Below are 27,514 nucleotides of genomic sequence, written 5' to 3'. Positions count from 1 at the left end.
GGTCAGCGAAAACTTTTAGCAACAAAAAGGGTTGAAAAACTGGCCATGGTCAGACTTGATGTTGTTATTGCAGCGAGCACTTTTCACAATTCCCATTAAATTGTTTAAAATCGGTATATTCATTTGTTTGGCAGCAATGCAACACTGGTACGATCAAGAAGAAGAGATAATAACGATTTGCATGCCAAACACACACACACACGCAAACACATGTATCACACACATACGCGCGCTCACTCTCTCGCCATCTCGCTCACTCACCCGCAGTGCCTGTCGTTTTTTGCGCCTGTTCTTTTGCGTCTTCGTTTTATTCGTTTTGTGGTTGGCGTCGCTGCAAGTTCAGTTTTTTCGCGACGCGGGGCAAGTGCGCAACTGAATTGTTTTGCATTGAAATTCGTTGAAAATAATACGCATGGTGCTGTTCTTATAAGCATCGGGGCTTAAATCAATAAATTTTATATTCGCGCATGCTAATCGGCATGTGATTGTGTGCATTAGTGTGCTTGTGTTGGTGTAAAAAGGAGAATAGAAAGAAAGCGGATCAGTGTTGAGCAGCACAGGTATGTCAACAAGCAGCCAATTAGATTCCAATTGCTTTAGTCGACAGCATTTACAAGTAACGATGCTTTGCTTGGCTACGATCATGAATCAAATATATGGCAAGAATTCCCCTAATCAAAGCTCCAAATCAATCGAATCATTTGCAATTACATAAATTCAATACACAGTAAAGGCTGCTGTTGCATCAATAGAAATGGCAAACAAAAGGCAAACTGCCAGCTCTCTGACGATACCAATATCTTCCTCCCCCCGCACAGCTTCTGCGCAAAACCAGGAACGGCAGCAGTGCTGGGTAATGGGTGGGGATAACAAACAATTGTGCACACCCCAGTCGAGGGCTTCTGTCTTACTTCACGCTTCCATGGGCAGCAGTTAAAGCGAATGGCAGCGCCAGAAATCGAATGTATTATCCTCGTAGCAGCAACAAAAACAAAAGGCAAACATTTTGCGCTTTATTCCCGACCAAAAGAAAGGCCACAATGCTTGGCCAACGACATGTGTAGAGCTCATCAGGCTATGGCAATTTCGGGCGCCCGCCTGCTGCTCCCACGGGGATGCAATGACAATGCCAATGACAACGACAATAACAGCTCAATACGCTTCGCTGGGGTCTCCAAAACAACAACAGCAAAAAAGTTGGCAATGAAAAATGTTTGTCAAAATCAAATTTACAAGTTGGGCTGCCCCATTTTTTTATTCGGCTCGACCATTATTGAATGTTTTGTATGTTATTGCACTCTAATGGGTTGCACTTTTTTCTCCCTACTTTTTGTTGCATAAGTTACAACTCCCCAAAGTGCCGTTAGTCGTCTTAGTGGGCGGTCTCGCGTAGCAGCGCGCGCTGTTTTAGATCTTTGGTAACCCCTGCAAAACCCTGGCAACCCTGGGCACGGCGCGGCGCAGCGCAGTTATGAGCCCAACTATGTAGCGTTTGTTTGTAATTTAATGAAGTTAGTTACAGCATAGCTGGCAGTAAATTTCATTACCTGGCAACTTTCCTGGTAAGCAAGAAATGAACTCTTCCGAGAATCAAATTTCATGCGCACTTTGGTAACCCCCACTGGAGCTGGACGTGGACCCACAGCCAGAGCCGAAGCCGGAGCTGGAGTTGGAGTTGGGCTAATGCTGACGAGCGAAAACTTCAACACAGACCTGGAAAATGGACAGACAGACGCGTCCGTCCGACTCATTGTTGTACAATATTTTATTGTGTTTTTTCGTTGTTGTTTTTGTTGTTGTTGCCTCTAGTTTTTTGTTATGTTCTTTTCCTGTGTTGTTTTTTTTTATGCTGCCTGCCTCTATCATTGCAATTCATTGCAGTTGGAAGTGGATGCACTCAAGCGGCGCAGCTGTTGCGCTCTCCCGAGCTTATGGCTGCATCTCTGGGCTGATATCAGCTGCGGTGCAAGTTAATTGTTAGCTGCAGTTGGGAGCTGTTTCTTGTTTCTTGTTGAAAGATTAAAGAAGACAAACTTAATGAAGTTTTATGCGTTTCTAATGCGCAGCCAATTTGCTTTCGATGATATTTCAATTGTGCTGCTAGACAGACCACAAATTGAATGGGCCTCAATTGCATGATGAGCTACAAACAGTCGATTAGGAGTTCTCTGGCAGATCTTGAACCAAGTGTCATCTTCTTAACTCTTGGCGAGCTGCACGCACAGGCTAATCAAATGATGCAGCCAGCCAATTGGGCTGGATGTCAAGTGCATGGCACTCAATTTGACGCCCAGTCGCATTGTCGCTAACTATTTTTACACACACTCAACACATTATCATATGCACAACTATAGCTCTTCATAATCGTGTCGGGTTGGCCTCCGGGTTCCCGCGACTGTCGCATAAATTGACCAGCGCAGCTCGCGTGTCACTTTGTCAACTCCTCAGCTCAACTTAACATTATTTAATTACGAGAGCAACAAATGCGGCAACAGCGACAAGAACAACAACTGCGACAAGAACTCTTCGTGTCATAAAAAATTATTTTACGCGCGCTCTGCTAGAAGAAGACAGCAGCGAGGGGGGCAATGCTCGGGCGAACGTAGCTTTAACTTTAACTGGTTTCAGTTTGTTGCTTCTTTTTCATACCTTAAAAATGGGTATTAAGGGGTATAACAGCCAGAAGATAGTATACCCGACCCCAAAATATATATAAATAGTTCCATATACTTTAACTTTTTGCATAACTCAATATTGTATATGTATATAGAAGGCAGGTTAGTTGTTAGGTATAGGGAATCTCCTAGTCGGCCACTTGCAATTAGAGCGCTCTTGTAATTTTTTGTTGTTGTGGCTCTCGTCGCAGAGCACCAATTTGCAACATTATAATTTCGCTTTGAATTACACACACACACACACACACGCTGCACTCAACAGCTGAAACGAGAACAGTTCATTGAACTCGGGAAGGCAAATGCAACTACAACAACAACAATCACAAAATGCCAAAGCACAATCATTAGGAGCTTGCATAAGGCAAGCGATTATTTTTGCACTTATTAAATTTTAGCACACTGCAACAGCAAAGTACATCATAATCATCATCATCAGCAGATACACATATGCATAGATCGAACAGCAGCTGCTGCGCCAGTCAGTCTCCACTCGATCACACTTGAGATCAGCAGCCGTCAGAGATGGACCTTCGAGTCACAGCATAAAGCTAAATCGATTATTGATCAATCAGGCAAAGCATCGATATACAGCGCGAATGCTAAGCAGCTTGAACATTTCTCAACACTATAAAAATCAGATTAAAGTACAGTCCCCAGAGATTAACGGTATAATGGTTATAAGCTGAATACATTGCTGGAACGTTTTTAAATACTGTACGACTATGCATATCACAGTCGTGGTAACGGCACCTATCACAGCTGGAGCATTTTTCAACACTGTCACAGTCACTGTATCGCTTGCAAATCACATTCGATTGCTCAGCTCTGTCAGAGCGTAAAGTGAGCGCCTTTTGCTACACTGTTTATGCGTCCATCCGTTCGCCTGTCCAGTTGTGCCCGGCAGCTATTTTACACGCCATTGAGTTACAAATGGGCGCTCCTATGTTGGATCTTGACTGCTGCTTTGCTACTTGGCGGCGGCATGTGTTGAGATTCTGGTTCATGCTGCCCCCAAGTGCCCAAGTGCACTGTGTGCCTTTCCTGCCTTGCCCCAGCTGCAGCAGCAGCCCAAAACACGTCTCTATCAATTCCGATCGCAAATCTGCAGCTTTCTTGGGATATTATTTGCGCTCTGTTGAGCGTTGTTTCTTCTATTGATTGTGGATTAAGGCAGACGCGGCACAGCACAGTTCCTGCTGCCTGCTGCCTTCTGCTTGCACCATGTTGTCTATTGTGGCCCGTTTCCTGCTGCCGCTTTGTTCGGTGCCTGTTGTGGCTCCCCGTGTGTCTGGCCTCGTTTTGCACGTCTGCGCTTCCTTTCACAGGGAGCTGGCAACAACATCATTACCTGTGGGCTAGACCAACAACAACAACGCAACAACAACAACAATAACCACAAAAAGTGAACCATTTTTCAGCACTGGCACAACCGTTGCAGCTGGAAGCTTCAGCGCTCTCCCGGAGTTCATTCAACTGGCGCCGCCTGTTGAGATATTCGCATCGTTTTAGTTTTCTTTTCGTATACCCTTACAAGGGGCATTCGTATCTTTTCACGAAAGGAAATATCTTAAATATTATAAAATATATATATAATCAGTAACAAGAGCCGAGTCTATATCTGTCCCATTATCTGCTTTGAGGCAAACAAGTCGCCTATTTTTCGTATAATTTAATATAGATGCGTCTATTTGCTGCAGGCGGCACATATATCGGAGTCGAGTACTATAACATATAGTTGCCATAGGAGCGGTTGGTCGAAAATTGAGTTTTTGTATGATAAACTAAAGATAACTTCTCAAAACTAAGCTCTTACAAGCTTTAGTAAGCTCTGAAGACACGAGCAAAATCTTTTTAACATTTGACTGATATATCATGTAGTATATAGTTACAATCGGTCAAAAGTTTAGTTAAATTTTTTGTTCTTCACGACATCTCGAATAAACTAAGCAAATTTCAATTTTCATCTAACACAATTTCAAAAATCTTATCCACATCGGACTTTTATATCAAATCCCTTATGTCAGTTCGAGGCAAGGGTATTTCGCCATCGGCGTGAAGCTCTTCTTTCTTTTTTATTTCGCCAGTTGCTTTGCTTCCTAGTTGAAAGTTTGTTGACAACCACGAAGGCAAAGTAAGGGTGCTCCAGTTGATGGATGCAGTTCTTGTTGTTGCTGTTGTCGTGGATAATCCAGCATTAAAAAGTTGCCTGGCGGGTTTTTTACATTTGGGCCTAGAGGCAGCCCCAGTTGCAGCCTCCGCCCCCGCCTGGGGTGAAAATCGTGAGTAAGCGCTGAACTGAAAATGTGCCACGTTGCACTTGTTCGGAGCTGAGGGAATTGCCAATGGAGAAGATATTGCTAAAGTGCTCTCGCGTTTACCGTTGCCCGCAGATAATTTAGTTTGTGCCCCAAACCAAAAAAAAAAAAATAAATAAAAAGAAAAGCAAACTGTGAAAATGGCCCCGAAGTGGCATAAACAAGCGCAGCGCCTCGCTTTCGGCTCACAGAACGCCGCCTAAGATGGGCAACGGACCGGGGACGTGGCTGAGATTGGAACTGGGACTGGTCTATGACTGCTGCTTGCTGATGGTGCTTATGGTTTATGTAATGGCCTGGCTGGAAACGTGCACGGCCTGCAACATTAAAGCGTGGAAATGCAGCCCGACTGCTCCATTGTTATTGCTGCAGTTGCAAGTTGCAAGTTGCAGTTGCAGTTCGTCGTCTTTGTTGTTGTAGTTGTTGTTGTGGAAAATGCAATTAAATAGCTCGTTGGGCCTGGACGTGGTATAAATATTATCAGCACCTCCGCCATCAGCTTGGTTCAGTCAATCAATTAGAGGCATATCGCAGCGAATGTTATAATTGAAATACCAAATACCAAATACCAGATGCCAACTCCTCGGGCATCTGACCATGGCCAGTGCAATTACACGTTCTGGAAATCATCCATTTTCCACGTGAAGAGAACTGTGCAGGCATCCCAAATGTTTTAATCCTGTGCTTCCAGTTAATCACAAGCTGCGCCTGGGACTGGACCTGACTGTAATGACGCACTCAAAGTTCAAAGTCCCCCAGCTCTGAGATTTGTTTAGCTGTCATTTGAAAGCCCACAAAGTCTCTTTATCAATTGCCCGGGGAAGTGTGTATCTACGTCCGGGCCGTTCCTTTCATCATCCTTGCAAATTTCGTCTTGCCACAAATTAACAAATTTTCCTTCGGCCTTCTCCATTCTAAATAGAACCCACGCCACATTGTGCGGCCGGCACGCTTTACATAATTCATATTTTGCCAGCTCTCGTTTTATATGTAAGCAGCTCTTCTTCTTGTTGCGCATGAACGCATCATATAACGTAAAGTTCTGTAAGAGAAATCACGTAAAATTGTTAGAGCTGACTTTGATGAACTAGAAAGTACCCTAGTTACAAGTATATATACTTACAGGTATCCTTTTTTATATCAGACAGATATTTATCTTCTTCCAAAAGACGTGTGGAAACGGAAAATTGCCCAATCCTTAACTTTTGGCTGTATAGATTATATCTTCTTTGTGTTTGAGCTATAAAAATATGATTCAAAAATAGTTATATATTAACTTAAAAATGAATATAAAAAATAAAAAAGATTAAAGTTATATTTATGCCAATAAACCCAATTCTCAGAGCATATTTCGAATCTTTCTTTAACGATCGAGCTGTAAGCACAGCCTGTTGCCCCATTTTACAGGGTATGCAAATAAAGTACACAACAAAATCTGCGTACGCAATAAATTTATTTACAATTCATGCACTCGGTTTCCCTGCTGCGACTCCAGACCATATATCATGATGGTTTTTCATAGCCTGACTCTAATTTGCATATTCATGAAATCTGACACCCCCTCCACTCAATGGCTGAGAAATTTGAATTTAAATTTGAATTTTTACAAAAAATTTTGCCTGGGCGGCAGCAGGCACCCGCCACTTGCCACTTGCCACTTGCCACATGCAGGCCGAGCCGGGCCGGGCCGAGCACGTGCTGTGCTTGCTCATAATGACGTCATTAGAGTGGGCTACCTAACTGAAGCGCAGTAATAATCCTCACGGCGTTCCGCACGATCATTAATCTGGCCCACAGTCGCCAGTGTCCCCCCCCGTTCCCCACGCGCCACCCCACTGCGATGCGATCTTTGACATTTTTATACATTGCCCATTTTAGCATGTGCAATTTTTTCAAGCAATTTATCCTAATGGAAAGTCCCGGCCAATGCGGCGCGATCAGATTTCGCCCCTGAACATGACCGTCGGTTATTGGTGGGTGAATTATGAGCCCCACCGCCAACTGGCAACTGGCAGCCAAAAGCATTAGCTGGAGCCGCAGCCAGGCAGATGCAAAGATTAGTCGCTAGAAAAATTGTTAATGTTCGTTTCGGTACGGGCAAAATAAATTTGTTCCACTTGTGGGCAGCGCGGGGATGGGCGGGTTATAGAGGGGGTATTTGGCTACATGGAAAAAGTCGTGAAAACTGTTTGGCCGGGTAATTGCTGATAATGCCAGGATCGAGGCAAATTGACTTCCAGCTGACCCACAATCTGAACTTGAAATTTACTTCAATGTAGGCTAAATGCTTCGCTGAGATTGGTTTTTTCTTTGGGTAACGGAGGAGGAGGGGGGGGGGGGGCAGAGTTGGAGCAGAGCTGAACTCCCGCTCAAGCGCTTGCAATTAAGCATCATTAAAACTGGCAAAGTATAGACCGAGGCCACGTCAAGTGGAACCTGTGGGGGGAGCAGCTCCAGCAGCAGCAGCAGCGTGTGACAAAATGCCCACATTAGGAGCTGGAGCTGGAACTGGAGATGGAGAGGCAGGAGCTGGAGCGGAGCTGAAGTGGTTCGGCTTGACATGCCTCTTGACATTTTCGGGTGCTAATGATGACGTTGAGCGGCTTTCCGCTCCCCCTCTGGACATTAACATTCATTTGAAAATTTGTCATAATTGGCCATTTTATTGTCATATCGTGCTCGTTTTTTTTTTTTAACCATTTCCCAGCACTGGCACTTGACATTCCCCGGGCAAATTAAATGACGTTTCGGCCAGTTGTCAAATCATAACCTGTCCCAGTCCCAGTTCATTCCATTTCCCAGATTTCTTTTTCGTATTTCTTTTGCTCTCTTTGGCTTTGGCTTTCCGGCTGCCAATTAAATGAGGAACTCTTTCGTGTTGGCTCCCCCAATTTTCTGTTGCTATGTTGCTCGGCTTGGTTGTTTTTTTTTTCCACATCCTCACGCGCTTTATTTTGTTTTTATTTCAATTCCCCAGAATTCCTTTGAGAGAGAGAGAGAGAGGGGGGAAATCAAGAATAACAACAACAAAAAATTAAATGTTATTTTTAGTCAGCGCAAAATTCTTGCGTATTGGCAGCAATAACAACAATCCGGTTGGGCTTGCAAACTGGCTTCTTGGATTTCGGTGGCTTGTTTACGGATAACGTACTTAAATAGCATCAGCTACCAAAAATCCAAGCTGTATCACATCCATTTATACAATTTCCATATCTTAAGCATGTCAGATGCATGTCATATAGAAAACAGAAAAACTTGTATATGTACATAAAAACATAATGCTGCATTATTGAGACGCCAGCGCATTTGCCGCCCAGTTCGTGACCAGATCCGGGCACACGGAGCTCTGGTCATAAATCGTGCTGGATGCATGACCCGACATGGAATTCCTGTACTCTCTTTAAACGGTAGCCGCAGAGACAACTGGGTTGAGTGCCTCGTACTCGTACTCGTACTCGAACTGTTATCTTGGCTATTTCGCTGATTGATTGATTGCTTGCAGGCTCACATTTGGACTTGGACCTGAACCTGGACTGGCATCCAGGTTTGTCTGCTGCTATGGCTGCTGCTGCTGGCAGATCAATCGCTGCTGGAGCAGCGCAATTTCAATAATTCACAAAAGGCAACGTCAAATGGGAGACCCCAAAGAGTTATAGTCCTCGAAATTTCAACTGAGGTCGCTGCTGCTGCTGCAGCAGTTGCACTCATTGTTATTGTTGTTGTTGTTGCTGCTGCTGTTGTTGTTGTTGTTGTTGGCCACTTTTCGCCTTTGATTTTCAGTGCGCGATTAAAATGCGCCTGGGCCAAAAAAGGCAATGACAATTTTAGCTGGGAAACAATCTGGACTTGGACCTGCTGCCGTTGCCTTCCCATAGAGCACCCCCAACAGCAATTGCTAGCTGCCTCTCTCTCTCTCTGTCTCGCTCTCTCCCTCTCCCCTCTCTCTCTCTCTTTCGCCCTCTTTTTGTTGCCGCTGCCTTTTAATAAACGCATCGCTGCGCATTCGCACAAAAAAATGCCACAAAACAATGAGAAATGTCTAAAAATTGCAATGTGCTGCATCCGCTGCACTGCCAAGCCGTGCTCCCTTCCCCCAACCACCCGCCCGCCCTCTTATTCCCTCCCCCCTTTGTGTGTCGCCTGCCGCTGCAGTGCTTCATCAACGAGTGGGGCGCACGTCAAGAGCTGCTGGCTCTGTCGCCGCCCTGCTCCCATTTAAGGCGCAATGACGCGCCGCTCATGCGCATCACGCACATGCCTTGTTCCTTGTCTCATGCTCTCCCCGCCACCGCCCCCTCCCCGCCCGCGCTCCTGCCCTCTGCCAGTTACTGTTTTGTCATCCTTTCTAATCGTCACTCGCCTGAGTCAGCCTCTGACAGCGCAAAATATGCAACAGCGGAGCTGCCATCCGTTGGGCCAATTGGTGGGCGCATTATCAAAGCCATCGCAACGTCACGATCGGCCCAAGCCGAGCACCTTGGGCGGTACCTAAACTGGGCTATGCCGATGCACACCAACAGTTGGACACTCAGCCTTTCTTCTATTCGTTTTTTTGTGGGACTTGTAATGAAATGCAGCTGGGTAACTGGGCTTAGTAGTAAAGTTCTTTGTGCGCTATCCAAATACATGTGTTGCTCACTTCAGTTCATTTGTTATTATTAAAATTTGTTTAATTGTAGAGCAGAGTTGTGGAGTCGTGGCTGCTTTATTTTATTATTATTATTATTATTATTATTATTATTATTATTATTATTATTATTATTATTATTATTATTATTATTATATTCGTATTATAATCATTATCATTATCATTATCATTATCATTATCATTGTCATTGTTATTGCCATTGCCAATGTCATTGTCATTGTCATTGTCATTGTCATTGTCATTGTCATTGTCATTGTCATTGTCATTGTCATTGTCATTGTCATTGTCATTGTCATTGTCATTGTCATTGTCATTGTCATTGTCATTGTCATTGTCATTGTCATTGTCATTGTCATTGTCATTGTCATTGTCATTGTCATTGTCATTGTCATTGTCATTGTCATTGTCATTGTCATTGTCATTGTCATTGTCATTGTCATTGTCATTGTCATTGTCATTGTCATTGTCATTGTCATTGTCATTGTCATTGTCATTGTCATTGTCATTGTCATTGTCATTGTCATTATCATTATTATTGTTATTATTATTATCATTATTATTATTATTGTTGATTCTATAGTTAGACTAATTCTATTCTATTTCTGTTCACATTTCTCGAAGCGGGTTTCTAGGGCCTGACGGCCTTTAATTCTTTTAGGAATATTTGTCAATTATAACAACTTCCACAATCCCTAAAACGTTACACTTTTGCGCTTGGTTTCATATGCTCTTTGGCTTGAATACGTTTTTTATATATTTTCTATGTCGAACATCACATATTGTAGGGCATTAATGGTATCTTGCTGACTCAAAGCCGTATTGTTTCTCCTGCGCATTTTGAGGGCATGATGAGAGTGTTTTTTGTATTTTTTTTTTTGCCTTGCAGCTCGCTTTCTGCTTCATTGCCACATCGATGCAGTTGCAGTTGCAGTTGTTATTGTTGTTGTCGTCGTTGTTGTTGCAGTTGCTGGTGACATGCAGCTATTTTTAAACGCTGTTGTTGTCGCTGCATCTGCGATTTGGAAATTGCATGTTGCTGGCCCATTTGTTGTTGTTGCCGCCGTGTTGCCCTGTTCCAGTTGCAACTGCTTCAATTTGCTTGTTGACTTTGGACAGCTTTGCGCTTGAATTGCAACGATTTTCGATGCAGCTGCATCCACATTCGATTTGCGCGCGTCCGCTCTGTGTGGGAGTTGCTGCTGCCCCAGAGCCGCCAAGAGGCAATCAATTCCGCCAAGACAAGCCAAAAGCGGCGGGGCCAATGCCCAACATTAACTGCCGCTCATAGGGTATATGCGCTTCTTCTCCTCCTCTTCCTTCTGTTCCTCCTCCTCCTCGCTCTTTGGGCATTGTTTCAGGTGTCGTCGCTTGACAGTCGGCACAGGTAACTTAGCTGGCGTCGTTTCCGGTCATCAAGCGTCCACTTACGGATGTGTTCCCCCAATCCGAAAAGTGCTAACGAAGTGCAGGGCAACAGCAGCAATAACAACAAGCATTTTGTTAGTTTTTCTCGCACGCTTCAGCGGCAACGACTCCCAGCTCCAGCTACAGCTCGAGCCAGACCCCGAGGCGACAACGCGCTAATGACATTCACAACCTGAGCTGGGCGCTGGGAACGGGATGCGAGAGCTGGTCTATAGGTGGAGTATATACATATAGCTGCACGTGTGTGTTGGCGAAATTAGCATTTGAATGCGGCCATTGGGCCACTTATTGGAACGGTTCTGTTGGCCATTACGCTGATAAGTCAATGCTGTACATCCGCTCAAAGATACGTTTTTGTTTTAATGAAAAGCATAATGAAAACTAAATATCAGTCCAGGCAGCCGCCGCATATCAGGCTGAGCCACCCACGCAGGCGATCATTTGGCAATTTAATTAAACGCGACCACCCGGGCAGAAGTCCGCGAAGGAGCCGCCGCCAGCTCATGCCTCAGCACTTGGGGGCTGCAGTAATATGAGGAACCATCATTTTCAAGCGCGGCAATTGAAGCATGTGCAGCATTTGAGCTAGGCAACCTAAAAGATACTTTTGTATCTTTTGCAGCTGGCGGTTGGTGTGGAGAGGCTCAATCAGAAATCGATTTCCGGCACATTGTCAAGTGCAAAATGTCCAATACAGCTGCAAAAGATACAAATAGTATCTGCAGGCGACTCGAGTAACTGTCAGATACAAAAGTATCTCTCTTTTTTTGCTGGCAAAGTTCTCTGTGTGGGTTTGCCTTTTCGTAATTATTTATCGTTTTTATGGCTGTCCCTCTTGCTCAGCTGTCGGCTCAACGACAATCCGTCAGATACTTCTGTCTGCCTCGTGGCTCTTAATTTAGTTTACGCTGCATCATCATCATCATCTGCAGTCGCGGCAACGACGGCAACTTCATTAGAGCTGCCCCAACACAGTATCTTTGTATCTTGATGAAAAACCAATTGTTTCTAGCCGACGTCCATTAAATTGGAAAATGTGTTTTCCGCGCCGTGTCAGTTGGTTGAATTGATGCGGCGGCCGGCGAAAGCGCTTAATTATGTCAGGCAGTCAGTCAGTCGGCCAGCCGTTCGGTCGCCCAGTAACGTGTGACTCAATTGTATCTTAAAGATACTTTGCCCATTGCTGCACTGGCCCGAACACGTTAAGCGGATAATTGTCGTTGGCCCGATGTCATGCTGAAAATAAAGCAAACAAAACTTTGAAGGGCTTCCTTGAAAACAGAATTGCCGCCCACACAGATACAGATACACACACGCGCACCGAGATAAATACAAAAAGTATCTGCAGTAAGAGGCGTTAGACTGCAGCAGCGAAAATCGATAAAAGGGCAGCAGCTGTTGTTGTAATGCAAACGAAAGTAATTGTATCTGTAGCTGTATCTATAACTGTAGCTGCTCGTGTATCTGTATAGTTCCCAGGCACTATTTGTATCCAAAAGATACACGCACACACACACACGCACAGTTTGTTAATCAAATCAGTGTTGAATCGAGCGCATGCATAATGAAACCTGAATAGGACGCGCTTTGTGCATCAATTATGTCGCATTAAAGCCAACATCTTGGCGCTCGCATCTCTCAGATACAATTCACGCATTCAAATTGCGGCAAGCTCCATATTATGTAGAGAGAGAGAGAGAGAGAGGAAGCAAATGTATCTGCCGCCCACACGCAGAAAAACTGCATCCTCAGTCGTGAGTAGATGTTGCCTGCATGCTGCATGTCAATGTCAGGCCGAACCCCTGACGCAGTAACTTGCAACAGCAACTTGCCTCAATTTTGTGTGTGTGTGTCTGTTAATCTGGCGCTGCCTCAATTGAAGCTGCGCCCGCCGCGTACAGCTTTCCCTCCGAGGGCCCCAAGTGGGTGTTGTTCGAGTGTACTGCATCTGCCCCTGCCCCAGATCCAGCCCCAGCCGGAGCCGAAGCCCCATCAGCATGTCCAGAACTGCAGCTGCAACGGATTGTCAATTATTAACCGTTGTCAAGTTGCTTTCGCACTTTGGAGAGGCGACTCCGTCCTAGAGGTAACTGCTCGCAGTTGTTGCATGCTCTATTGTCTGCCTGTTTTCTCCGATTCTTTCCACTCACTTGAGCACACACATGTGTGTGTGTGTGTGTTTATCTGTGTGTGTGTGTGTGCAACATCAATTGTTGTACAATTTTAAGTAACTTTTAATGGTCTTTGTCGCGCCCGTTGTTGTCTCTTTGCCCGATCCGAGAGCGAGAACCAAGCACGAGCATCATTTCCTCAGCTCTCGAGATGCATCTCCTTTGTGTGACTCTTGATATTGTTGCAAGTACTTGCATGTGTATCTGTCAGATACTCAATCTTTGGCCAGACAATGAACCCTAAGAACACAAATGCTGCCTGCTTGGATTGACCCTTGACTCGTGTAAGGTAGTCCGGACTACTTAGGAACAGCTAAACTATTGATTAACAATTGTTTTCCTTCTCATGACTCCTTATGGAATAGATAATTGTGCTCCGCAGTGGCAGCCATTTAATGTATCCCTTTTACCTTTTGCTTTTCACCCTTTAACTGGAATCCACGCCATGTCTGGAGGTGCTTAACCTCCACTCTGAGGCACACTTCAAATGGGTCTCATGTTTTATCTGGCGCGCAGGCAAACACGAAACTTCCAGCCTAAGAACTATGACACCACTTGCTGTGCCATGTTCAACGTGTCCACATGCAGCCCCAGCTCATGTCCATGTCCCTGTCCAAGTTTCTAAATAATACAGTAAATTGTGGTTGTCAAGTGGGTTGGCTGGGTGGGGCTGGTGTGGCACATAAAACTACCGCAACCGCAGGACGTTGTTGAAAGTTTTTTATGATGTTTCGCAAATTCACAAAATGCTGTGCCAAAAGTTTTTATGCTTTGAATTTAACGCATTTGTAGCTGCGCATTTTTTATGGCCTACTTGTTACCCACGCGAGCCCAGGAATCACTTACGACCGGGTGGGAGTCGCAGACCCAGACAGAGACGGAGACAGGGACACACAAAAAAGCCATATAATTGAGCTTAAACGTAAAGCGGCTTTCGGGTTTTATTTTTTTTTGGCAGTGTACTCTATAAAAGGGGCAGACAATCCCCTGACAAATTGTGGCTTAAATTACGAGTTGCAAGCAGAAGAGGGGGGAGGGGGAATTTCCATTGCCATAGGAATACCTATAAGACAGAGAGTCTTATGGCACTTCCTGTTACCCACGCGAGTTGATCCACATTTAAATTAAACATGAACTTGTTAATTACCCACACAACCCACATGACAACAACAACAAGAACAACAACAGCAACAACGTGCCACATGTGCTCCTACAGTTGCCTCAAATTGCGCTTCCTTTCGGCAGGCCCAGCTGGGCACGCCCCCGTCGCGTCATTTGGCGGGTTTCCTCGATCCCATTGAGGATCTGTCCCAGCAACGTGACAGGCATACGTCATGCTGTCGATTTGGGTAACTCAATACGCATTTCATTTCCACTTTTTAGGGCCCAACATTTGTGGAAGATAGTGGCGCAGCTGGCAGCTAACAATTTTCAAATTAATTGCTTCAGTAGCTACACGCTGTCCACATTTAATTCAGCTTGGGGAAACCCCTATGTGCGCCAGGAGCTGGGCGTGAAAAATGTCCACATGTGGGCTGACGGGTGCAACGGTAGACGCCTCAGTACCACGAATTATTCTCTTTAGTCTCACACTTTTAGATTTAATTTTACTTGCAAGCTACATTGCTAAAATTCCCAAACAGTTTAAGCGCCCGCTTCTCTCTCTGCTCTCCTCGCTGCTTGGCATCACTTTCGTTACGCATCAGAATTTTCAATGTGGAAAAGTTGACATGAAAAATGGCAAAGCAGCAGCAGGAGCAGCGACAACAACAAGGACAAAAAGGAATAACAAATAAAAGTTATTTTTCTCGGGGGTAGCCTCCGATCAAAAAATAACAAAAGGGGTTAAACAGCATGGGGGGTGGGGGGATAGTTGTTATGACGCATCAATTGCGTGATTTTTGCCCGACAGATGTTTTTCCTGAACACAAATTGCGCCTCATCCTCCGTCCTCATCGACGTAGGCAACACTCAACACTTGTGCCATTAGAGGTGAATCTCAAACGGAATCCCAATGAACTGCCAACCGGTTGCCCCTCAGCCCCGCACTTCACAGTAGTAGTAGCAGAGCGCACATACACATTGTATTTTGCAATTACTGTACAACACAGAAAGAAAGAAAAAACAAAAAAGAGAAATGAAGAAGAAAACCTCAACGAAGCCGTCGCCATGTGCCGCAGTTGTTGTTGTTCTTGTTGTCGCTGCTCGCAACGGGCTATGCACAATCCCTGCAACAGAGCGCAGAGAAGGAGTGTGAGTGCGAGCGCGCGTGAGAGAGAGAGAGAGAGAGAGAGAGGGAGCGGGAAGGAGACAGTGAGCAGAGCGCTCTGCGCTGTTTCATCCTATGGACAACCCCTATGCCGGCGGTTTATGTTTTGTTCTGCCTTGCCTTCCAGTGAGCGAGCGCCAACAACAGCGAGAGAGAGCTGGCGCGCGAGAGAGCGCTTACTTCCAGTTTGGCTGTAACTCTCATTTGTGCTGCCATTTGCAGCGTCCGTTTGCGCTGGCCGCCAGTTTGAGCAACGCTCTGCTAGACGCCGCACGCTTTCGGTTTCGCTTGATACAGTAACGCGCACGCGACGCGCACTTTGCCAGCTCTTTCCATTTCCCCACTCAAAAAAAAAAAGAAGTAAAATAAACAAAGAAAAACTACGACCGGCTTTGTGAAGGATATCTTTTAATAATCCTATTTGCCAAATACCAGTGCAAAAAAAAAGAGAATTTTCAAGAGTATTTTGTGCGCATGTTGAAAAACGCAAACAACAAAATTGGTTGCATTTTTTGTTTTGCCGAACCACAAGAAGAAATCTGTGCGCGTTGTATACACACCTAAGTGTCCTGCAGGATTCGTATACATGCTCGCTGTATGCTGCACATTCGGATTATTTCCACTTGCCATATTTTGCCATAACAACAAATTTGCATAAAGCGAAACAAGTAAGAAATCAAAATATAAACTTAATACTAGAATTAAATTTATCTTTTTGGCAGTCGCACAATATAAATAGATTGTTTTTCATTTAAAATGAATGCGTAAAAAATTTTATACCTTGTGCATTTTTTCAAATTTGAATTAAACTTTAGAATAAATCAAAGTTGTAAGCCCCTAATACCTTCCCCTAGTCTATATCTCTCTATATCCATAGATAAATCTAAACATCTTTCTTTTTCAATTAAAAAATCTTTTATCTTAACTCCAATTTGGAAAACCATAAATATGCCCAGCACCCCTTCATATATCCGTAGGCACCTCCAAGCTAATAGCTCGTGTCATTATTCTCTCCCCGCACAACAATTTTCTCGCTCCCTCCCTTTGCTCCGGCTCGGCTCGGTAACATTTCCATTAGCAGCCCATCTATCACAGCTGTGAAAATGCTTGGAAAATCCTTTGAAAATTTCATAAACATAACGCGCTAAGCCCACAAATGTCATTGAAATATGTCCAACCATCGCGTCCCAATATAATTTACAATAGCTTCCATAAAAATAGGCTGGCCCAGAAATAGCCCATAAATAGCTGCGCGGGCCCCAATTAATATGCAAGCCAGCAAAATAAATCCCCAGAGGAGACGTCTTGAGCTTAAAGCCCTGCGATTCGACAATAATTCAATAATAAATTAATAGGCGCTGGCAATTAAGAAAACTACGGCGCAGGCAAATTCCGGGCAGCTGTGCTCCAACAACAACAACAACAACAAAAACAATGAAAAAGGGCGCCCAAATGACTTCCGGGAATCATTTGAGAAAACAAAAAAGCTGCCGCCTGCACATGGAAAGCCAACAAAATCAAAGCTAAGAAAAAACCTGACAGCTCGAGGGGAAAACAAAGCTGAAGACGCAACATTTGCATTTGCATGCGTTCAAGATTTATTGGGCCGCGACTGTTCCAGTAGGGAGCTCCACTAACCACCCCCCTCTCCCCTCCCCTCCCCCCTCAGCTCTATTTTCCCAGCCCCCAATTGTTTTGCCAGCTTTCAAAGACAAAAGCCGCTATTAGTTTTCCTATTCGTCAGGTTTTCACATTTTCACTGCGTAATCAGAAAAACAGAAAAGGGAGAAAGAAATTGCTTCAGATTCAATTGAAATTTTCTTATGTCATGGGCGTGGGCGGCGAGTGGGCGTGGCCGGGTAAAATGTTTTGTGTGTGCTTTTCGGGCGGCACGGCTTTCACTTCAAATGTAAACAATAATTAGAGTCTTTAGTTGGGGAAGGGTAGTTGGGGAGGGGGGGGAGTGTGTGTGGAAAACTAAACAACATTTTCAACACTTTCCAATGTTAGATAAACAAAATGCTCAACAGTTGTGGAGCCCACCCCCTCCTCCGCCCCCTGCTCAACTCCAATTGCTGCTTTTCACGGGTTCATGGTCAAATGTTTCATTTCAATTGACTTTTCCGGCGCTGTAAATCCCTCAACGATCCCCCATCCAACTGCCCGCCGATCTCTCGACTCTCCACTCGACTCCGATTCCGACTCCAACTCCGACTTCGACTCCGACTCGGCTATTGACACTGACTAATGAGGCAGCCATTGGAACAACTCATAAATTTCAGTGTCCAACTGTTGACACACAAAGTAAACAGTCAGCAATAAAGAATACACGTTGCTTCCAAGGGCTCCTAACTCAAAAACCAGACAACACACACGTATGCATACACGCACACACTCACACACACGTACACAACTCATAAACTTCCATTTTGAGTATCCTGTGGTGCTCTTCAGCTCTGCTTCTTATCTGACTAGCCCAATCTTTGCCTTATCGCTGGCTCATAAAACACAACTAACGCATCCTTGAGAGCGGCCAGCAAGCGAGGGGACAGAGTGAGAGAGACAGAGAGAGAGACAGAGAGAGAGAGAGCGAGAAAGAGGGAGACGGAGGGATACTTGGAAATCTGAAAGGTTATCTTGTTTTTTCGAAATGCGCAATAAAATCTTACATTGATCCGTTTTTTTAGATAAGAAAGAAGCGAAACATTTGCTCAGAGCATTACAATAGTTTCTGAAACTAAAGCATGCTCAACTAACAGATACCCTGTGAAAGTGATTTCTTCGTAATTTTGATATAATTATATAAATAATAATGAAATATTAGAACACTTTTTAATGATGATATAAAAATGCAAACGAGAACTGAAAAAAGAACTGGGCCCATATAACATCATATAGAAAAACCTTAAGATCTTTGCCTTATCATGAAATATTCCTTTATATATAAATATGTATATATCTCCAGCGATACTTAAGTAAAAACCTTAAGATCTTTTGCCTCTGCTAGTTTTGACTAATCTATTGTAAAACTTCAAGATCTTTTGTTAAACAAAAAACCCTTTGCAAGTACAGGGTATTTTCTCACGTTAAACTCCGAGTAACACGTTTTCTTTTTGATTGTCCCGTGAGCACGCTTAAATATTCATCAAAATGGAAGTTTTTTTTTTGAATTCCCCTGCGAAAAGGCGCCCCGCTTTTGCGTATCCTTTGAGAAATTCAGCCCTTCGCGAGCTCTGCGTCTGCTTTGCCCCAGGAGATTGGCATCTATCAAACGAGTCCCAGGCTTGGCTTCTGGCGTCGTTTGTTGGTTTTAAGTTTGAGTTATATTTGTTTCACATTTCACGCTTGGCTGGGCGGCATATCCTGACACATCCTGTCCAGCGACACGTGCAGGCAAATGAACTTTGAAATCAAACAAACAATTGGCAAATGGTTACGACTGCTGCTTCCTCTTCTTTGCATGTTTGATAAATCGCCATGAAATTAACAATAAGAAGAAGAACAACAACAGGTAACAGCCGCTGATGGGCTATTAAAAGTTAATTTCGAGCGGGCGGACCGTTTAATAAATTGTATCTCACAGATACACATAACAACAAAAGCGCCCGGGCATTTGTACTTGAACTCTGTGGAAGCTGTAGCCGACGCTCGTTAGCCAAAGCAAGTAAGATGGCTCTAGGCGGGAGTGACCGACTAGGAGATACCCTGCGCTTCCTTCTTTATGAACTCAGACTGTACCTCAGGCCCTCAGTTTGGGGGGGAAATGTATTCCTGAGTAACTGCGGTGCTTCTAGTTTGATCTTTATGAAATTATCAGGAAATTATACAAAATCGTGTATATACCAAAGCACAAGGCTATACATTTAAAAACTAGGGAACACTTGGGAAATCAGGAAAATATATCCAAAAAGTGAATTATGTTTAATCAGTATATACTAAACTAGAAGCTGTATGTCAAGTTTTGTGTATCTAGCTCTTATAACTATCGAGTTTTGTTCGAATAACCGTATCCCAAAATCGATGTTTATCGATATTTATCGATTCTATGATTTATTATGGTATAGGAGTATATTGATCTGATTATGAACTTACATACCTGTATACCTCTTGCGAAGATGCTTTCCTCTGCGTGTTACACACTTACCCTCAAAACGAATCTACCCTTTTGAATGCCTTTCTAGGCAATATGAGCATCTTGGCTGGCTGACTGTTAGGCCCTTCATTGGAGCCGCTTGTCGGTGTCCGGATGACAAATTGACTTCGTTAGAGGCGCGCGCGCGCGCTAACATTTTGAAATATGAGTTGCAAATTGAAAATTGTATTGCCGCAGGTTGTTGAATGTGCCGCTGATTGCTTTGAGGTGGAGTTGCGGCTGCTGCTGCTGCTGCTGCTGGGGCTGGTGGTGCTCCAGGTGCTTGCGGTGGTGCGGCTGCAATTTTCAGTTGGCCAACTGGCGCCTAAATTTGCCACCTTGCAAATTTCCACCCACGGCGCCTCGGAAATTTGTGCCCGCCGCCGCGTGTTAATTGCATTTGCAGTTCCTGCCACAATAATTGTTGTTGTTCGAGTTGTTGTCGTCGCTGTCTAGACACATTTCCTCGTATATAATCAAAACTTGTGTACTATAAATATCTGGGGGGTAGCTGCGTTTATTTACTGCGCTTGAAATTCGATCACAATCATGTTTTTTAATGGCACAGTCGTCCGCGTGTGTCCTGAAGTTGTTGTTTTCTAATATCCTGTTTAATTGTCCATGAAGACGCCCACAACAGGACAAGCTCGCCGCTGCATGTTTACATTTTTATCGCGCTACCCTGTACACTAAGTACAAAGGGGTATATAGGATTCGCTTACCAGGGGAAAGTATTATATACCAAAGTTATGGAGGGAGATATATTTATCTATATATAATCAGCCACACCCACCAAAACCCTATTCTTTTTGCAGGCCATTCAATAAATAAATAAAAACAATTTCCTCGATTCACAGTTGAAAAACATCTGCTTTTGGGCTTACAGTTTAGAAGTCACCAAGCCAAAAAACAAGTATCTTTTCAACTGCTCACTTTGAACAGAGTATTGTCTAGTCGACTACACCCGACTTGTCTCCTTCTTTTTTTCGCTGTTTACCTGTCTCCCGCGGCGAGACAACCCTCTCCAAAAATTTACTGCGTGTCAACACGCACATGGCACGCCATCTGGCGGTGGGAGTTGGCGGCAGCCTTACTTCGGCTCACTTCTGCGTGTGTTAGTCAACACTAATCATAACAATAACAAACAACAAATGGATTGCTTTCAATCTAACTGCCACCGCCCCCGTCCCCGCCCCGCCCCGTCACTGTCTCTGTCTCTCCCTTGCCGGCCCATGCAATCTGCTGTCATTTCCTACTTGAATTATATTTCATGCCTGGCTGGCTCTAACGGTACAGCACCAGGGTTCAGGGCTCAGCACTCACAGGTTGCGCCTTTGTCGGCAGTTAAATCAACAGTCGCCAGTTGCCAGAGTTCCCACTGTACCGGCCGCACTCCTGGGCGTGCACAACAATTGCATTTTTATGCGTTTCAAAGTGTTTCTCGGACATGTTAAAGATAGTCCAAATTTATTTGCTGATTAAAGTCGACTGCTCCCCGGCTAATGCGAGGTTAGTTGTTGCTCGTTTTTAGTGGTTTCTTTGTTTTTTCTTTTCCTTTTTTTGTAGGGGTGGGATTTGTTTTATGTGTGGTTTGTTTTTATGATGCATGCTTTTTAGCGTCGCACAGTGGGCTGCAGCTAGGCAGCACTTGTCTAAAAAGGAGGGTTGTTGCTGTTTCGTACTGATCAACACTGGCTTGACTGTTGTCGCATTGGTTCGTCATGGTTCCTCCTAAACGTTGATAGACATGTGGATCACACGAGAAAAGCTCCTGTTCAGGCACTTCTACAGCGGGTGGAGCCAGTTATTTGCAGACCAGTGTTGGACGACGGTTTACGTAGCACCTGTAAATAGCGAGTTTTTTCGAGTTCTCCTCTCTAGATCCGCCATATTCAGTCTAAAGCAGGGGCACCTCGTGCAGGATGTGGTTTCTCACCACGTATGGTCGGTCTTCAACAAAGGACATGAGTGTCGCTTTTGTTGCTGACTTTGTGGCTCGGGTTTTTAACCTTTGCCCAAAGTCTTCGCCCCCATATATTTATATATTATGATTTATTTAAATAAATCATTAAATTTGTATGATACATTTTCAATAGTTTTTGTTTCTGCAATGTAATGTTGAAATTTCTGCTACCGGATCCATAAGTCTAGCCCCACTGTGCCTACGCCCAAAAAAACAATGTTTGCGGGCACAAAACATTTATGTTTTAACGGCAATTTTCGGGGCACTAAAAACTAAAGAAAAACTACCAAAAAAAAACCAACCGAAAAATAGTACAGGAAAAGGGAATCGCATGTCAAACGCAAGTTTCGAATTGTGATTTAATTTATGAGGCAAGACAAATTATAGACGCCCGATACATATGCCACATGCTACTTATATATATATACTATATACACATATGTAGACAGTCGGATATCATCTAGCTCGGATATTAAGCGGGGGAGATGCGTGACGTGTTGGGCGCGTCAACTTTGGCCACTTTGTCTGCGGCTGGTCAAAGGCTTTCAACACATTTCTCAGCTAATTAACAATGATGAGTGTTTGGAATTTATCAACAGCTTTTTTGCAATTGCAATAAAGATGCTGCACAGACACGGCTACAGATGCAGCTACAGTTTAAGCGAAAGATACAGATACTTTTGCAGCGAAAGATACAGACACTTTTGCTGTGCGTAGCTTGAAGCGCGTCGTAATTACTTTGACCTGTTTCTGTTAACGAGTCTGCAGACTGACAGACAGCGCGGCCTCCTACACTCCCTCTCCCTTTCCCCGCCCCCCCTGCTCCACCCCACCCGTTGCCTAATGCCGTGAAATCCGCTTCAATTGGATTTGTTCGCTTCTTGTGACACTTTTTTTTTTCTGTTCACTTTCGATACGCAACATTCGCTGCGTTCTATTCGATTCTCATTTGTGTTGATTTTCCATTCTGTCGAGTTTTCCCTCACGCTTGCCACCACGCTGCACAATTTCCATGCAGTTGACCAAACAGTCGCCGTCGCTGTGATAATGATAATGATAATGTCCACAGATTATGTCACGCAACAATTTGAACTTTAAGTTCACATTTTAATGGAATTTCGTTTGATTTACATGCACGCGCAGGGGCGGGTCATGACCCGGCATCGTTTTCTGTAGCGTCGACTCTGAAAGTGCACATGTTAAGGATTGTTTTTCGTATTTGCTGAGGCTTCTTCCGAGAGTCTGGCTGTGTCTTAGTGTGCCACCAACTCGATGACACTTTTCAGCAGATAACGACTGACATACTCGTCTTATCAAAAAGAAACGCATCCAAATACTGTTGAAGTAGTACAGAAAAAATGACAGACTAACTAGAAAGTTGGGAAAGCTTCAGAAAATGCTGTAAAGTGAAAGATCAGCGGGAAGAATTATATAGAACTTGTTTGCAGAGGACGGAAACAAAACTGATAAAACTCCTTTTTGTTATTTTAGCTTCAATAAAACTCTCTGATCAGGTTTTATGCCAGGCTAGTCGTATGTAGAAATGAAAAAAATAATATAAATAAAATTAAATTTATAAAGTAAAAGATCGGCGGGAAGAACTATATAGAACTTGTTTGCAGAGGGCAGAAACAGAACCGACAAAACTTCTTTTTGTTATTTTAACTTTAGTAAAAGTCTCTGATCAAGGTTTGCAGATCGTATGCCAGGCTAGTTCTATGTAGAAAAGTCTAAGCAAAAGAAATGAATATAAATTAAATCAAAAATTTCGTAATTATATTCTCACAAAGACGCCTTATCCCACAGCTAATCCCTTTTTAAGCAGTTCACAGAATTCTCCATTACGACATTCACTTAAAAATTCAACTTCTTTAACTGCACGTTTTTTGCAAGGACTTTCTCATGACTTCTGTCGCCTGGACTGCGGTCAATTAGCCAAATTCAAAGCCGGGACGTGCTACTGTCGCAATAATTGCTGGAATTTTCGTAGCCGGCGGCGTCAACCTTAATGATTCGAGGCCCAGTTTCGGGACATGTCCTGGCTCGGCAAACGTTGCGCTCGAAGTTTTCCGCTAATTAAAAGACGACTGCGTTTTTCTTATGGAAATGTGTGAAATGCGTCAAAGCGCACGTATCTATAGTTTAGGGCCCGGGGAGGGAGCTGCCTGGCTGCCTGTCTGGCTGAGTGTAATGTGCGCAGCTGGCTGCTTAATAAATTTGCGGTCTTCCCGCCCCGAAAATGCCATGCGGCAGCCAGGACATGCAAGCGAATTTCCACGCTTACCTGAGATGCTTTTCCAGGTAGTCCTTTGGGTAGTCCAGGTAGACGACGCAAGACAAAGGACTTGCGCAGCCGGCAGCATTGACATTTGGCCTGGGCTCATTTGGCAGCTCAGCTGCGTCCGGATTTCCCTTGGCCGTCGTATAAAAGTCAAGCGCCGGACGCAGCGGCAGCTAGAAGCAAAACAGCACGCGATCGTGATAGATCCTAGATCCTTAGCTGCCTAGCAACTAGATAGAAGTACACGCAACAACTGTAGCCAAAGTTTAACCTAGTTAACCCACTTAGTCCAGGTTAGCAGCTGGAGAGGATTTCCATCAGCTGTCACAGTAACTAACGCCAGTTTTCTGCTGATCTTAAATTTCCAGAATTCACATAGAGTTCTCTAAAGTTAGACGCAGCGACTCAACAGACAGCAAACACTTCACGATGGGCGAGATCGTGGAGAAGGACACCCCACAGACTGAAGCGACAGCGGAGGAGCCCAAGGAGACGGACAAGATGCTGGACGGCAAGAAGGACGAATCGAAAGAGAAAACAGCCAGTCCACAGACCTCGAAGCCAGCCTCGCCGAACGGGGGCAAGAAGTCGCCGACGTTGCCGCAGGCAGATCCCATCGAGAAACCAGCCGGCGGCAATGGCGAGGAGATCATTGACATACCGACGGAGAATGGCAACAAGCCGAACGGTGCTGCCGACGAGAAGAAGGTCAGCAAGGAGGAGCGCGAGGTGAAGCCCAAGAAGATACCCATCGGCGGACTGAAGCTGCCCGGCTACTTCATGAAGAACAAGCCCAAGGCGGAGGGCGACGGTGCCGAGGGCGAGCTGCTCGAAAAGGACAAGGAGCTGGCGGAGGAAAAAGAGGCCAACGGCGATGCCAGCAAGGAGGAGCAGAAGCCACGCGCCGGTCTCGGCCAGCGTCTGCGCAGCCTCTTCGCGCGCAAGCCCGCGGCAGACAAGGATCAGCAAAAGAAGCCGCTGACCAACGGCGATGCAGATGCCAAGTCGGGTAAGTTGTTGACACAGCACTGCAAAGAGACTCGGTAGCTAACATCCATTCTTTACCTCTATGTATAGAAGCCACAGCTGAGGCGGCGCCCGGCGAGGACGCAGATCCGCCGCCAAAACGTGGCTTGCTCAATGCCATCAAGCTGCCCATTGCCAACATTATGCCCAAGAAGCGGGGCGGCGATGATGTGGAAATGGGCCTGGGCAAGGCCGGCCTGGCCTCGATGGAGACACTCGATGATTCGCTTAAGGATCAGGACACCGTCGATCGTGCGCCGCTCAAGAGCAACGGCGCCGACGAGCTGAAGAGCGAGCTCAAGTCCGAGAAGCTGGCCGCCGAGCAGAAACTCGCCGCCGAGGAGGAGGAACGCGAACGTCCCGTCTCGGTGTGGTGCCGTCTGCGCGGCTACAAGTGCAGCGTGGACGATGCGCTCATCGTGTTCGGCATACTGCTGTTCATGCTGCTTCTCGCCGTGATCGGCTATGTGCTCACCCACGAGACGCTGACCTCGCCGCCGTTGCGCGAGGGCCGCTACATTTCGGCCGTGACCAGCTGCGGCATGGTCGAAGGCGTCAAAGAGGACGGGGCATTCGCCTTCCGTGGCATACCCTATGCCAAGCCGCCGCTGGACAATCTGCGCTGGCGTCCGGCGCAGCTGATCTCCAAGATCGACGACTGCTGGAACGGTACACTGCAGACGCACAATGGCAGTGCGGTGTGCACGCAACGCCTGGGCAATGGCACCACAATTGGCGACGAGGATTGCCTCTACTTGGATGTGATTACTCCACATGTGCGCTATACGAATCTGCTGCCCGTGGTGGTGCTCATTGGTGCCGAATCCCTGGCCGGTCCCTCGCCAAGCATTCTGCGTCCGTCGGCGCGTTATTCGCGTTCCCATGATGTCATCTTTGTGCGTCCCAACTTCAGGCTGGGCGTCTTTGGTTTCCTGGCACTGGACGCACTCACCAAGGAGTCGCATCCGCGCACCTCGGGCAACTATGCGCTCAGCGACATTATTGCCGTGCTCAAGTGGATTCAGCTGAACATTGTGCACTTTGGCGGCGATCCCAAGTCCGTCACACTGCTGGGTCATCGTGCCGGCGCCACGCTTGTCTCGGCGCTGGTCAGCTCCGCCAAGCTGGAGGGCCTGTATACGCGCGCCTGGGCCTCGTCTGCGTCGGCCATTTATCCGGGCAAACCGCTGCAGGAGTCGGAGCGTTTGAATCAACAGCTCATGGTCACGCTTGACTGCCAGGATGCGGAGTGCTTGCGTGCGGCGTCCAGCGAGAAGTTGTGGGCCGCCACGCCTGATACCTGGTTCCAATTCCCCGCCACGGTACCCCAGGCCGAGGAGCTGAGCAATGCCAATCGTCACGAGTGGCTGGTGCTGGATGGCGACATACTGTATCAGCATCCGTCCGAGTCCTGGAAGCAGGTGCCCACGGCCAGCCAGCTGCATCAGCCACGCCTTGTCATGGGCGCCACCGCCCACGAGGCGCACACACTGAAGCTGCGCGAACTGCACGCCAACTGGACCGCCGAGGAGGTGCGCTCATATCTGCAAAACTCACAGCTGGGCGCGCTCGGGCTAACCGATGAGATCATCCAGCGCTACAATGCCACCAGCTATGCCGCCCTTGTGGCCATCATCACGGACATACGCACCGTCTGCCCGCTGCTAACGAATGCCCGCCTCCAGCCGACCGTGCCCTTCTATGTGGTCACCCAGGGCGAGGGCGACGATCAGCTGGCCACCGTGGATGCCGACGTGCAGGCCATACTGGGCCGCTACGAGCCGCACACCGTGGAGCAGCGACGCTTCGTCTCGGCGATGCAGCAGCTCTTCTACTACTATGTCTCCCACGGCACGGTGCAGTCCTTTGACACGCGTCGCCGCGTCATCATTGTGGGCCAGGATGCGCAGGCACAGGAGGATCACGAGCACTGCAACTACTGGATCAGCAAGGATATTGTGCCGCGCTATGCGCGCGTCGATTAAGAACCCGGAACCCTTCAACCAACCCAGCTCCTTTCCTACTCCTACTCTCCCCATACTATGACAATGTTCGGCGGTTTATTAACTGTCCTTTAAAAGTTCGTTTATCCTTGCTATCCCCCCTCCCCCTTCTGTCTCCTCTTCTCTATAGAGCTTATTGCGCTCCATAGACTGTCTACTTTTCCGATTTGATTATGAGTTTAGTTTAGCCTAAGTGAATCTAGTGTTTATATACGAATGTACATTTAGTTCTCGACAATTATTTAAGTTGTAAGTTCTTTTAATATAAAGCCTAACTCCACAGCAGCAAATGCATCTAAGTATGTCTCTACTAAACATAAACATAAACATAAACATACGTACATATATCTATGATAATGTATTCTTTAATCTTAAAAACACACTCAAACACACACACGAATAAAACACAACAAAATATATTTGAACATATACTTGAAAAGTATAGACCAAATTTGGCGTCTTTCAACTATCCAACAAACACACACACACGTTTTCACAAAATCTATATACTAATTATATATATATACCATATATAGCTGGAGCGTTTAAAAAAAAAACAAAAAAACCTTTGACCAACGATCTTTTTTGATACAATTTTACATAGAA

The 27,514-nt window shown here is 45.5% G+C and overlaps 1 protein-coding gene across 2 annotated transcripts; it reads left to right on the top strand.

The window, feature by feature from the left end:
* The first annotated feature begins 390 nt into the window (after positions 1 to 390).
* On the top strand, positions 391 to 27,514 carry Nrt (Neurotactin). 2 transcript variants are annotated; one of them, XM_064683849.1, is made up of 3 exons: positions 391 to 560; positions 24,248 to 24,888; positions 24,957 to 27,514. In XM_064683849.1, the coding sequence occupies exons 2-3, from the start codon at positions 24,309 to 24,311 to the stop codon at positions 26,888 to 26,890; spliced, it is 2,514 nt and encodes an 837-aa protein (XP_064539919.1). In that variant the 5' UTR covers positions 391 to 560; positions 24,248 to 24,308; the 3' UTR covers positions 26,891 to 27,514. The 2 variants fall into 2 exon arrangements, with proteins under 2 accessions (XP_064539919.1, XP_064539918.1); XM_064683848.1 differs by lacking the exon at positions 391 to 560 and adding an exon at positions 15,857 to 16,171.

Source organism: Drosophila montana, unplaced genomic scaffold (assembly GCF_035044405.1).
Source record: "Drosophila montana isolate Dmon_TW-CO22-7 unplaced genomic scaffold, ASM3504440v1 contig_2668_1, whole genome shotgun sequence".
NCBI lineage: Eukaryota > Metazoa > Arthropoda > Insecta > Diptera > Drosophilidae > Drosophila > Drosophila montana.
This window is presented reverse-complemented; position numbering and strand designations above follow the sequence as displayed.

Coding starts and splice junctions, on each gene's coding strand:
- Nrt (XM_064683849.1), top strand. CDS start 24,309: ATGGGCGAGATCGTGGAGAAGGACACCCCACAGACTGAAGCGACAGCG. Junction 24,889..24,956: donor CGATGCAGATGCCAAGTCGG/GTAAGTTGTTGA, acceptor CTCTATGTATAG/AAGCCACAGCTGAGGCGGCG.